Genomic DNA, 14,996 nt, shown 5'->3' with positions numbered 1-14,996 from the left:
ACTTCTTGATGTTCCATGGTGAGGAATCAGAAAAATGGTCAAAGTATGCGCAAAACCTAAAACAGTGCTCAATCAGTATCAGGGATGAGGAGGATGCTTTAGCATTGTCTAAAAACAGTGCTTCTGGGAGATACACAGCCAAAATTTGTTACATGGTCAATTTTGTGGAGGAAGAGGGAAGCAAAGCTGGTGTTCGAAGATTATCTGGAAAACGAAAGATCTATTGAAGACAAGGATATTTCTATGATTAGCATTTGGAGTCATCCAGGTAGATGTACTCTTTGTAAAAATGAGATGTATCTGTATCTCATTTCTTAATAGACTGTTCCTTCATTAAGGACGTTTGGCAAGAAACTATGAACCTAACAGGAAAAAAAGGTATGTTGAAATCTGGAAAGTTGTTTGGAGCTATGGTGAAAGAAATAGCTGTAAATCAACACAAGTCTCTGCCCTGTACAGTCTGTTGGGCATTTTGGTTAGACAGAAATAAGACGCTATTCCAATTTCCAAAGTAAGGAAATTCTACCTATACGGGTATACTGTCAGATCAGATTTGCCTATGAGGGTGTGCAGATGCCAGAAAAGATAGAAGCTCCAAGGATAACAGTATGCCTGAAAAGAGATAAAGTTATACCATGGGGGTTCTTCAATGGTGCAAGCCAAGGGAACCCAAGGAAAGGAAGGGCAGGAGTCGTCCTTTTCTTAAAAGAAGCTATTCAAATTTCAGTCAGCTTCAAAGAAGCCTTAGGTGAAGGTTCTAATAACTGAGCAGAACTTAATATATTATGGCTGTTGTTAATAACTGAACAAGATTCAAATCTGGGGAGATTCCAAGGTAGTTATTGATTGGATAAACAGTAAACACAATCTTCAGAACCTGATTTTGGCCCCAATTATGGAAAAAAATCAGGAGATAAAAGGAACTTTTATGCATATTTACAGAGAACTAAATGTTAAAAACAGATGATCTCTCTAAAAAAAATTATGTTATATCAGACTGGAAGAGAATAAGGTGGGGTTGTTGTTCCCAGCTATATCTCCAGATCCATATATATTTAGCCTCTCAGTTGATGAGAGTGTGTTCAGATGGTGAATGTTGCAGTTCCGAAGTGGAATCCTCAAGTGATTTGGGGATAGTTAAATACTGGATATTGTATATTCTAGAGCCTAGATGGCTTTTCTATTGAGTAGTAATAATTAAGGATTTTTTCTGTCAGGGTTGATAGGCATTGAGACATCAACTACACATTACCTTTTTCGAATTTTGAAGCCTCACAGTGAGCTTCTTATGTACCTCTATATATTTTTTATTTCTTCTTGATATAGCCAATATGCAAATATTTTTCTTGGAAAGAAAATAAAAGTTGCCAGACATAAAATATTTGCCAACATATTATAATAATTCATGTTGAATACTTTATAGCCTCTTGACTGAACTACAAAGTAACAAAAGAAGACTTTAGTCTATGAACATATGGGAAACACTAGGGGTTGTAGCCATTTATCAAGCACACAAAAACAAGGAAATGCAGATCATATATCAAAAATTTACCTTCAATGGCCACCATGCCAAACATGTTTTTCGAGAAAGAAAATACAATCTGGGCCTAGGAATGTAAAAACACGGTTTTTCCATTGAATAAAGCATTTCATACAACTATATATAAAGAAATAAAACATGGGACAACCATCAATCATTTCAATCTACATAAAAATGACAAATAGAAGGTTCAACTATCAAGAAAAATGATGACTTCATTGATAAATAAGTTGAACAAACCAGGAATGATGCAAAATGCTCAGATGTCATGACTGCGTTGAAACCAACAACAGGAACAAGAGCAGCCAGCAAAGTACCCAAAACTACCTGGAAAATTAACATATTTAGAGAACAGAACACCAGCGCTTCCACGTGCAAAATATCAACATACACTATCACTTAGCAAAAAATATTTGTTTATTTCCAATTCATTCCTCTAAATATAATGCCTGCCCATATAAATATACAAATCAGTGGCTTGGCAGATGGATAGAAACTATAATTTAGGCTTGTTGAATTCTCGGGCCACAGATATACTAACTTGGCTAGCAGTATGTATTCTCTTGATTACACATAGATGAATTAACACATCTAAGATTGTATTCAGTAAAATACTAAGAAACAATTCATATCTCACTGATAGTTCGATTAGTGCCATTCAAAAGATGTAAAATATTATATTCTTACGAGTATGCCTTAATACTAACCAGCTAAGTGGAATCATATTCCTTTACCATCTAGAAAATGCCTCCATGTGATATTGACTCTCGAATTAGAAAAGAGGGTTCTTTCTATGATCAATTCTATATTTGGAAACCTTAGTAAGAATAATAGTTTGAACTTTCTCTCTTCTATGCATATCAATTTCTTAATATTTTAATCATGAATATGACTTCTCAAGGCATCTTTCAATGTTCCCCTGGGTTTACAGGAGACAGGGATGTGGAAATGGAGAATACATATGAGGGACATGTGGAGATATCCTCAAACTTTAGAAAACATCAACTTCCCCGACATAAGGAACCTCAACCAAAATCAATGGTCATCTGCTTTAGGGTTTTTATAATGTGTTTGCTCGTAGTCAATTTAGGGTTTTTATAATGTGTTTGGTCTTCGTCCCTTTGGAGGTTTAATTTTTGTCTGTTCTTTTTCTGCAGTTGTTGAGCGAAATTCATGTGGAGATGTCCTAGTGTTCCCCTTTCCAAGGGAAAGTGCCAAGGCAATGTCCCACCCTGACTCCTTACTGTAACAGTGGAATTACCCGATATTGTCATTGAAATGAGCAGTGGAGATTATTAGGTGCAAGTGTGAGTTTTGGAATCACACCATTGCCAAAGTCTCTAGGAAGTATGGATGGCCTCACACCTCCTGATTGATTTAATACTAGAAGAATGATAGCTATTGTTCAATAGCTTGGTCCCTATGGCAGATGAGAGCACTGTAAGAAAGGAAGTAATCATACAAGTGGAGATTGGCCTAGGGAGTGCCTAGAGGATTTGGGAACTAAATCCAAACGTATCACTCATTTTCCTTGCCTGAGAAGGCTAAGGAATGGAAGTCCCTATTTATCTGCACTATAGACAGTTCAATATTGATCCATACTTCGAGAGAGAGGGACAAATTGACGTGTCACGGGTGGGCATAGATAACTATAACTCACTATTGATAGCTATAGCCTATAAGGCATTGATGCATACCTGAATGCTTTGTTTCCCCACAAGGGTGATATGGGGAATTGTTGAAAAATTGGGTAGCTACAGTCGGTATTTTCATGGACAAAAAATAGAGGTAATTCATTTTTTTTACTTTGACCAAGTCAACCTCAAGAAGGATCAGTTGGCTCACATGTGTGAAAAGGTACTTCCTCAAACACATATAAATAAGGCATCGTTGGAATTTATTTTGGCATCTCATCACACAACAAATTCCATCTGAAATTACAGGTATCTCTCACACATGCAAAGGAAGACAGGAGCATCTCTGACCAGCGTTAACTTTATGCTTTTGACCTAATTGACCAGCGTTTACTCGTCCTCCTTCTGTTTGACCGAACTGTTTTGGAGGCCGAATATTCTGTGGCATCTTTGACTGTGGTTGACCAAGATTAGAACTGTTGACTCTGTGATCTGCATTGACTTTCGGCATTGACTTCCTGTGTTGACCTGCAATTTGACCAAACTTCTACATAACAAAATTCAGCCTGTTGACTTGACTTTGACTATGGAAAATATCAGTATGGTTTCTCTCTCATTTGACTCTGTTTGACTTGGATATTTTGGATGGTCAATGATTGACCTTTGACTGGTTATTGTACAAATTGGAATTGGACAGAATTTCTCTCTCCTAAGGAAAGATTGATTGGGTTTTCCTCGTGTGGGTTTCGCCCTGGCTGTGAGCCTAATTTTGGTGTCTCGTCTCTCACTTACTGTTTACTGCGATCTCTATATTGCTCTATTGATGAAATGAATGGTTGATGTTTTTCATGTATAGCTACTTAATGACTCGAATGCAAAAGAAGACTGATTATATCATCAGAAGTAGTTATCAATTTTGAAAAACTATTCTAGTCTCGCTTGCACTAGAAAATCAACAGGAATTGTCCCATATTAAGTTTCCCTGTCCCAAAAAAAGGGAAAGCAACCCATCAAGAGAAGGACATCCTTGCGTAACATTACATTTTTTGTAGTCAAGTAAGGGTAGACTGAGTAGTTAAGACGGGTTGTTAACTCCCTCTCCACATGTGTTCGAATCCCCAAAAATGGCACCCATATCCCATCATCGTAAGGCTGGAAGGATGTGTCCCGTTGAAGTCTGAGATCCCAGCTCCAGTTTCCAGTGGTCTCCAGACGTCTTGGTCCTAGGCTGAACTATGAGTTTCCAATTTATGCTAAGTTACCAGATCCGGCCCTCCGGGTACAGGATCCACGGATCCACAGATCTGATCCGGATTCGGATCTGGATCCGCCTAAATACATCCAAGAACCGGCACGTGGCATATTTATGTTCGCTAGAAATGGATGTTGAAATCTGGAAACAGATCTCGTGTCACTTTTGCGGATTTCTAAGTTTTTTGCCATGTCGTTTTTACTTTGTAGACATTCGTGGTGTCTGCGGGAATCACATTTGGGTCTCATGTAGACGTAGAGTAGATAGTTCCGCAGAGTTTTTTATTTTCTTCCTTGACACTGCAGAGAGCGAACGACAGCAGACAAAAAAACCGAGTGATTCATTGATAGAGTAACCTCCCGAATATTGGCATTTTTGTGCTCTTATATGTATTTTTAAAATTCTATTGCTTATTATTTTTAATTTAGATAACATCAGTTTTCCGTCCAAAATTACAGACTTTCACCACGCTGCAAAATCCATCGGTTGATGGAAACGATGCAGAAAAGCTAAGTTTCGGAGACAAGTCAGTCCGACATGAAATGGCTGTTGAGTTAAAACTTGAAAGACGGCTAGTGGCATCAAGATTCGAATGGAGGGAAGCCAGGGGGGAAGCCGCGACGTTGGCGGCCATTTTCGAACAAAATGTAATCAAAATAGACCTAGATTTAGTTTTGACTTATAGATTGGAATTTTAACATATATTTTTTTTCTAATTTTTATTAATTAATTTTATACAAATTTCAAATATGTATATATATATATATATATATAATTTTAATTTAGTTGTCTTAATAATCTTAAAATATAGGTATGTATTTTTTAAATTATATTGCTTATTATTTTTAAATTAGTTTTGACTTATAGATTGGAATTTTAACATACATTTTTTATTTTAACATATATAATTTTTTTCAAATTTTTATTAATTAATTTAAAGTTTAAAATGATATATAAAATTTATACAAATTTCCAATATATATATATATATATATATATATATATATAGTTTTGTCTTAATAATCTTAAAATATAGGTGTGTGGGTGTAAACTAATGATGGTGTTTTATGAATGCAAACTTAAAAAACAACAATTTGTTAATTTGAAGAGATAATTAAAGATGAACTTGAATATATGGTAAAAGCACAAAATGTATGAAAATGATTTAGCTTTAATATATATAAAAATGTATCAATATATAATTTTATTTACAAAAATTGAGTGTAACTATGAGAAATTTGAATTTTACTTATAGTATTTGTTTTTTCATGCAAATATAATGCATATATATTATATTCCCATCGATGCTAACTTTGAGTACGTAAGCAAAGGAATTCTGCTACAAAACTTTTAGAATTGTAGAGAATACCTCAATCACATTTTTCAAATTTATAATTTCAACTTTATATATTTTATAAAATTATGATAGCCATTATATCTTTGAAATTGCTTGGACTTCTATTAGTAAAAGGTTCTTAAAGTTATCAAACAATTTGTAGGTCTCACTCTATACTAGTGCATAATATAATTTTTTTAAATGATTAAGACCAAAAAAAGGTTATAGAGAAGTAATTGAGGTATGCATTTTAACATTTTGATATGTCAAGACAAAAATATATTAAGAAGTATATATTTTGTGTCTATTATTAATATTATTATATTTTTAATATTAGTATATTTTTTGTGCTTGACATATCCTTGCCGTATCTGGATCCTGGATTTTCAAAAAACTAGCAAATCCGGATCCGGATCCAGATCCATATCCGTATCCGAATCCTGGTAACTTCGAATATATGTGGCTTGCGGGCTGTAGCATATGTATGGGGAGGTTGCTAGTTCCTGATCAAAATTTTCCTTTTACAAAAAACACTACATTTTTTGTAACGGTTTTGTTTTGTGCCTAATCACAAGAATAATTTTGTACATCATGTTACATATTATAATTTTCACTTTGCATGTAATGTTATATAAAACAAAACTATAGGAAAATATGGCCAAGTAGATTATGGGATTTATAAAGATGATTAATAAGGTAAACAATAGCTTAATGATAGCTTGAAGCCCATGTAAGAGTATAGCCCATCCTCATGTTATATACAATTATTTCGTCACTTCTTTGTAACCAATCAATCATCACATTCATATCATTCAATCTTTCCCTTAACGAAGTATTGCTCCTACTCTTAGATACCTTGTGCATTCTAACCCTAGATCTACAAGCACCCTCGCTTGAGATTTGGATCTAACTGTATTCATTTCTATGACAAAGTTAGATTTCTATATATTTTTGTCAAATAGCTATTATAATTCCACAAATATCAATTATAGTTAAGTTTTATATTAGTTTCTCCTTAATAAGTGGTGTCAACATTAGGCTCTCTATAACTCAAGAAGATTTTGGAGTCCGTGTTTTCTAAATTGACAATGTTATCTTTCTTTATCTTTTATGATTTCTGCCACAAATTCAGATAGAATTTTCTTGGGGGTCAACATTTGCAAGTCATTCAATTTGTAGCAATCTTTTCCCTTTTGAAGATTGAGTTTCCTCTAACTTCATGCCCTCTTTATATTTTTTATCTTTGCCCTAATACAGTTTATGGAAAGATTTATCTTTGAAATGGATAAAGAAAAGAAACAAATGCGTTTTCGTAACTAAATGTGACATAGAAGAGAAATTACATAGAAGATTTCTTCGTTGAGATGAAGTCATAAAATCCATGTTGTAAGTCTTTCCCAAGCTAAAAATGATCAAATCTCTCTACTATAAATGCCATTCCCACCCCAAGTTGAAAAATCATACTCAAACAGCCTCATTCAGTTACCTTGGTTTCACCTCAAATGGTAGGAGAGATCCACTTGCTAAGAATACAAGCCTAGATATTAGCAACTTCTCCTCCTCATGAGTCAACAATGGCATTAATAGACCTTGAGCAGTTTCCCTAGGTATCCAAGGTAGTGACATTATTCCAAGTTCTTGAGCTCTTAACGGAGACTCTTTCTTCTTTGTGGTTCCTAGCTTTGTATCTCTCTACTAGATGATACCCATTGTGGACCCCGCCTTGAGGTAGACCCATCCTGGACCCGCTGACCTGCACTCCCACCCCTCGTAGACTTCCCAAATAACAACCAAGTCGAGGAGAAAGCAATGTATATAGGATTTCGTTAGCAAATCATAATGTAACAAAACATTCTACCCTTCCCAAGCTTGCTTTAATACGCACTCAAATCATTGGATATCCTCTTCTTGACCAAGACACACATGAGTCCTACTAGGCCTCTATCAGAATATCCAAGGCAACATTAGTTAAAAATATGTAAACAAGAGATTCAAAGTTGTGCCAATTTTCAAGGTTTAAGAAGTGTTGCTTCTTTGGTTCTAAATCTCTCTCAAAGCCAAGTTATCTTGATTGGTTTGAACAACTTGCTAGATTCTTCCTGAAGTTTTACTTTCCATCAAAAATTAGATATGGATCCATACTAGAACTTGCATGCCCATCTTGTTTAAGTACTACAGTTTTGTGCTTGTCGTCCTCCTAGAGGATTTTAATGCCAATATCAAAGCCCATAAAATTTCATTTCACAAGTACCCTGATAATGCTCTTTGTCTCCATGTGATAGACCCTATTGTCCTCTGAGATGACTCAAGGTCAGTTAGTCAGGCCAGAGCATCTAAAATGTTTTGTTTGTTTTTAAGGTTTATGGATGACTAATGTTATGAATTATTGAAAACAAGTGCTTAAGCCTTAACAGATACTAAATTGAATGAAGGGGATGCTACTTGTCTAGCTATAGTTAATTGGTTTCAAGTGAATGAATAGCAGAATCTTAATGAAATATAACTTGCTAAATATTCAGATAGAATATTTGATTGGTTATAAGAAAAGAATACAGGCAAACAATGTTTCCTGTAGAACAAAATATATTTAAACGAATGCAAATTTGTGTGACAATTAATTGATATAGAGGAGTCTATAATAACAGATAGTCTTATAAACTAGTCCCTAGTTATTGTTGATAACTTCACAGGGGATTTAAGACTGACTCATACTTAGTATGATCTTACCTAGATCTCTGCATAAAGACTTAAATATATGAAGAAAGACATAATGAAATAAGCACATATGAAAAACTTACTAGGAGACAAAACTATAGAAGGCAAATTCAGAATCCTTTCATTAACTTGGAAAATCTCCAGCTCGGTTACAATTATGTTCTCAAAGCTCATCCAAGGGTTCAACCCTTAATAACTCGAAGGAGGAGTTATTTATACAAAATTTCTTCTAGATATTTTCAAAACAAAAATACAAAATAGTACAAAACTATAGGAATTTCAAAAATTGCTAAGTGTTGGCACTATTCTTTAGGAATCTGTTGATGATGTCGTCCCCAAAAAGTGTTGCCCAGTTGTCCTTCAGTTGTTGATGAAAGTTACTCAATAACTTCACACAAGTGATCCCATCAACCTTCACTTGGTATAACAAGATTTACCAATTTCTTGTAAACTTCATCAACCTTAGTGTACTTATCAAAAGTGGGCTTATTTACAAAAAGATGTTTAATCTCATGCTTAATAGTCAAGTCAAAATCTAAAGCTTCTAACATTTGTTTTCCTATAATATGACCCTTTATGGCTGCAAAGTTTTCTTTATCAGTTGCTATAGTATACAGCTTTTGGCAGTATTCTTCTAAACTGATCAACCTGTCATTTGGGGCCACTAATCCTGACAGTCCTCTCTGATTAAGTAAATTAAACTTAAAATGAAACCTTTGGACAGAAGTCTTCAAGGTTTGGCACTTAGTCTCTAACTGAGTCATCGGGTTCTTTTTCTGCAACACCTTCTTGATCTCCAAAATGGTTTATGTTATGTCCAGAATCTCAATCTGCTCCAACTCGGCCCTGGTTTTTGAATTATGAACTCTGATTGATCCACGTGGATATTGGTGGCCACCCACCTATCCCACTTGGACCCCCACAATTCTCTTTGAGTTTTTCAGTTTCCTTATTTGTAGCACAATTTACTAATTTTAGCAGTTTTTCGGGTCCTGAACTTCCAAAGCCGTTTTGAAGCCCTAAACGACGTTTTTTGGGAAATTTGGGAGCAACATGGGTCTGTGGACCGATGTTGCTCTTCCCAAAGTTGTAGTTCTTGAATAGATCTTTCTAATGAGATATTGTGCGCTTCAAACAGAGATTGTATGCCAAAGCTACGACCCCAGGAAGTTGATCTACCAATTTACCCAAATGGGGCCCACAGTTTGGTGTTTCATCTTCTAGGGTTAGGTTTTTGGATGTTTAGGGTTTTCCATTGTTTCTCAATAATAAATAGGCCTTCAAGCCTCATTGTAACATAGTTCAAAGGCATGTCGCTGCCACATCTCTTCTCAGAGATAAGCTACCATCGCCCTAGCTGGTTTATTTCCATTTCTGTTTGTAAGCATATTTCAGTATTTTACATTAATGAAATGAAGTATTATTTCCATTGCATCTCTGTATTTATGGTTATCTCTGTAATTTGTTGTGTTCCTGTTTAAATCTGGATCACTGATCAAGTCTGAAGCTACACTTGGTTTGTCTTTAAGAAGTTGCTTCACTTCATCAATGGCTACTTGACATTTGTTATGAGTTCCTCCTACTCAAAAACGCTCTGAATGGAGGGCCATACTTCAGTTATGGCCTGACTGATATTTGCCCAAATGCTTTCCTTGGCTTGGGCCAAGGTTTGAGCCATCAATGACTCACTTTGCAACTCTTCTATTCTTCTGTTCAACCTGTGCGTTTTCTACATTTCTTCAACATACAGAGTGTCATTCTTTATCCTTTGAGCTTCTAGATTCTTGAATTTCTTATGAAGCCTTTCATTTTCTTGTTTCTGATGAGTCAACTCCTGTAAGAGTTTGTTCAAATGCCCTGTTGTTGATGTAGATTCTGCTATGGCTGATGTAGATTCCCCTGTTGTTTTGAACACTGTAATAGGAATAGTTGTGATGGGAGCTATATCTAACTGAGTAAATTGCTCTTTTTCCTTAAGCAATTTCTCAATTTGCTCCTCCATGGTCTTTATCTGTACATTCTGCTCAATGATCAGTTTGAGCATTTCTTCCTTGTGTTGTTCACTTTCTACTATCTCCTTGGTCTGGGGGTCCTCTGTAGAAAGCAGTTTCAGCTGCTTCCTCAATGTTGCATTATTTGTGTTTTTCTTCTTGATAATACCTTCAGCAGCTTTAACATCAGTATGGTCATATCCTATTTTAATCACTATGTCTTCTAATGACTTGACCCTGTTATCCTTTGCTAAAGATGATATTTTCTCAATCTTCAATTGTGACTGCACATTTGACAGAGTAGTTTTGAGTTTTGACAATGCCATAGCAATATTGGTCATGGTTGAGAAAAGCATCTCACCAGACTGCCTATGCATGTCCATTTGATCAATTAGGTGTATCTGCTTAGCATCAAAACAAAATACAGTTTTCTTTTAATCAGAAGAACCCTTAGGAAAAGGCACTTGAGCCTGCAGAAAATCCATTTGCATTCTTCCCTTTTCGTTGTTAAAAGTTTTCAACAACCTGTGCTATGAAGTAGAAGTCTGCTTCCAAAACTGTGCATAAACATTTTCTTTTAAAGCTTCCTTCTTCCACTTCATTTCAAGGAAATTAGTGAAGACATTTGACTCCTCTGTTTCACTTGATCCTGTAGATTGAGTGATTTCTAGCAAATTCTGTGTAGCAAAAGAATAAGATGGAGTAGTGATTAAAGGTTCTTTTGTCCCTATCAAAACATGTGAATCATCCAAATTGATGATGATAGGTTCCTTCTGACCCTGAGTAGTAGTAGTGCCTTTGGATTCAGCCCTTGATTTCTTCTGATAGTGAATGAATTCCTTTTCTCCAACTGTTGATGATGAAGATATTTCGTTGGGCCTCTTGTCATGCTTGGTTTGAGAAATAGGAGCTTGAAGAGTAGAAGGAGGTAAAACCTGTTCTTCTACTTCTTGAAGAGTATTTTCTTCCCACTATTCTTGGTTTCTAAACTTCTCAATCTCTGGTCTTGGTGTATGATTGTAAGGTGTGGTTTTGAGTTCCACCCTTAAGTCTGAGATAATACTGAATGGGTCATAAGACTAGGTGAAGCTTGGTTGGAAACCCATCTGTTTTAGTATGGCATCTGCTTCTAAACCTGTTGATCTAGTATTACAAATAAATGATCCTACCTGTGCCTTTATCCTGAACTGGGGTCTCCTCTTCCCTAAAATGAAATAAAGCTCATCCATATTCATCATTTGCCTAATATATTTCAGAGAGAAAATTCTCATTGGAACATATTTGGGCAGTTTATATGGAGCCAATTCACAACCATATACTCTGATCTTTGTGTAGTTCTGGTAAAGATATCAGTCTCTTGTTCTAACTTGATCTGTTATAAATATAATTCATAACAAGTAAATATTAAATAATGAAATATTGATTATGTTAAATAGTCATTGAGTTAAGTGAAAAGGCATGTCTAAAAGACATGCCCAGTCACAAAAGGACACCTTCTTAGGTATATATATACGGGTCCTCATTGTAACAATCATCACTTGTACAATTTTATATATTAATAAATTATTATTACAAATACCTCTCGTGTATTTTTACATTCAAGCCTACAAGCTATCAATTTTTACGCTTCAGTGGTATCAGAGCCATGGCGCACAATATAATCATGCGAGTCTTTGAACATTGTTCACAGCACAATGTGCCATTACGTTCAAGTTCTGAATGCATTGAGCAATTTAGTAAAATTCAAGAAGCATTTCAGCGATTAGAAAAATCATGTGCAAAAGTTTCAACATGTCTAAAGAAAAGTTATGTAGAGGAAGACGATAGCGACAGTGAAGGAACGAAACAAGGTGAAACATTAGATAATTATAATGTTCAAGATGAAGCTAATGTAGATCAAGATGATGATTTTGATAAAATTGATCTTGATATGGATAAGAATGACATATATCAAGATGATGATCCAAATGAAGATGATGTGGATGAGGATTACCTTGAGAAATAAGGAGATTTACGATATCATAACAATGAAGAAGATGTTGACAATGAAAAACTACCATCAGTGGCTCTTGAAAATGATTTTGAACTTGATACTTCTCTTAGTCTTCAGCCAAATGCCATTCTCAACCAGAGTAAAATGAACTATGCATATATCAATAAGAGTGTTTTACTGTCAGAGGAATTTGTAGCTGAAAGGGAACTAAATCTGTCCAATGCGTCTTCAGGAGGAGCCTGTGAATCAGTTACTAACATTTCTTGTGTTGATACCCGAGATGCTAGACACTTGATAAAGAAACCATCAGATTTCCTTTTGGCAACAGAGCCTCCCTTTCAAAGAGACAGTCACTTAGATAATAGTCTGATTGATGACAATGTTTATATGTTTGATAAACTGAGCCCTACCCTAATTGTAAGCAAGAGAAGGAACCTACAGGAGGTTTTTGAACCAAAATTTCAGAAGAGATTATATCATTGAAACAGAACAACTATGTCTATAAAAGAAAGGTTAGAAATTCTAAAACTCTTGTTCAAGAACATATGAAGACAACACCAATAAAAGGAGTTGCACGTATAGGCGATATTGGTCCCAGTCCACTCACACAACTTGAAAAGAATCAAAATTTATTAGAAGAAAATATTATTTGCAAGAGGCGGGACAAAAGAAGTGTTGCTCTCATATCACCACAACACCTGTCTTTCTTCCAAATGGTGGTGTTCACAAACTCAAGTGTGGAAAAAGCAATTGAAGACAATGATTTCTACCATAATCATAGTTCAGCAATCGCTTTCATCAAAATAGATATTAAGGGACTATGTGTAAGGGTGTTCTGCGACCTTGGGCCAGAATTTATTGTGTTTGATGTGAATGGTGGGGAACCACACACAGGTATTGTTACTCTTATACTATTGACAATCCTACTCTGCTACCATATGTGGATGATAATGAGAGGCTCGAGTTCAAGGATGGGGATCTTGTTGTTTTTTATGAAATTAAAGGTATGAATGAGTTCAGTGATGGTAGGCCAAGAAAAGTTATGAATGTGAGACCATACTCTTTCCATATCCATGAGGCACCATCTTCTTCCAATTTGGCTTCTTCTTCATCACCCAATAATCTAAAGAAGAGAAGACTGGGGGTTGTTGCTATGGTTTCTGAATCTGAATTTATCAGAAAGCAAGTTAATGTTATCAGGAACTTCAAAAGTCGAGGAAGATCATTGGGATGCAAAAAGTTGGGATGAAAAGGATGTTGCTTTGTCTACTAAAAATAATTTTGTTGAAAAAGAAGAAAGTCCTGTAGCTAAGAAAGTCTCCAAACGTGTAGTTGTGTCAACATCCAAAACAACATTTGTGCCTACTTCAACACCGACAACTATGAATGTGGCAAAATATGTTCCTCCTAAACCTACTCCACCAGTTAAAAAGGTCCAGCAAGCTCAACCCAAAGGTGAAGAAAAGTTTAAAAGTGGAAGAAACAATGCCATTTATGGTGAAGGGAAAGATATTATACTACATCGTATATTTCATGTAACATTAGAAATTGGAAAAAACCAAATTTCCCCAGTGGTATATTTGGAGCAGACAGTAGCTGAATTACTGAGTGAAGGTAGACCCTTACTTTTGTCCATGGACATAATGGAGAGTGTTTTGATAGACAGGTTATCCACTCTTGGCCTTGAGCCCCCTTTCTAGTATCTAGTCCAATGCTATAGAAGAGCACAAGAAGAGCTGCGGCGATTGCCTTCAATGAAGGATAAAGCATTAATCTCAAAAAAGGAAGAAATTGTAAAGCATGCAAGAGAATTGTCTCTGTTGGAAATAATACTGAGAAGGGGGGGTGAATCAGTATTATCAAGTTCTTTTTAATAAATCTTCCTTATTTATACTTTGAATTATTCTTGTATGTCAGTACCTTAAAACAATGAGCATGAACAAGAAAAACAGAGTCACACCAAAGAACACCAGAAATAAGGTGGAAACCCAATGTGGGTGAAAACCACCTGCTGCAATATGTCTCTATCTTCTTTCAATTAGAAACTCCCTTTACAATGATTTTGTACTGGTGCAGTCCTTTACCAGTACGCAGGCTGCAACCTGCAGAGAGCTACAACTCTCTCTCGTTTTCCAGTCTCTCCTGGACGGGAGCTACAACCCCCTACTTCTTTTCTTTCAAGGACCACTTTTCATAAATTTTCAAACTGGATCCAAGAATGTCAAATAAACATCAAGTACATGCAAATTACCCAAACTCCTTACACAATCAACCAAGAATTACCCAACTTCTCAGAATTCTGTAAACAGAAAGATAGTACCAGAAATATAAACCCAGAACTCTGCACCAATAAATAGAAGATGATCAACAAATGTTTTAGGACAGATACGCAATTTTTCTTTATCTGGACTGCGTGGCTTCGCACTTCACCTTCTGCGTCTCTGTGTATCCCCGCAGAGAGCCTTCCATTGCACCGCGTACCCACGCACTGTTTCTTCAATCACGTCGTGTACTACTACTGTGGCCACGCACCCT

The 14,996-nt window shown here is 35.7% G+C and overlaps 1 protein-coding gene across 2 annotated transcripts in view; it reads right to left on the bottom strand.

The window, feature by feature from the left end:
- The window catches only part of STT3A (staurosporin and temperature sensitive 3-like A), a 248,113-nt gene that overhangs the window by 131,316 nt on the left and 101,801 nt on the right, over positions 1-14,996 (bottom strand). For both annotated transcript variants that reach the window (XM_089459309.1, XM_089459308.1), the window contains exon 10: positions 1,781-1,867. In XM_089459309.1, coding sequence (XP_089315435.1) covers positions 1,781-1,867 — 87 coding nt within the window. The remainder of the gene's footprint in view (positions 1-1,780; positions 1,868-14,996) is intronic.

Source organism: Pinus tabuliformis, chromosome 7 (assembly GCF_031772625.1).
Source record: "Pinus tabuliformis cultivar Carrire ecotype Pingquan chromosome 7, CPIR1, whole genome shotgun sequence".
Taxonomy (NCBI): Eukaryota; Viridiplantae; Streptophyta; class Pinopsida; order Pinales; family Pinaceae; genus Pinus; species Pinus tabuliformis.
The sequence above is the reverse complement of the archived record's forward strand: the minus strand, read 5'-3'. Positions and strand labels throughout refer to the sequence as shown.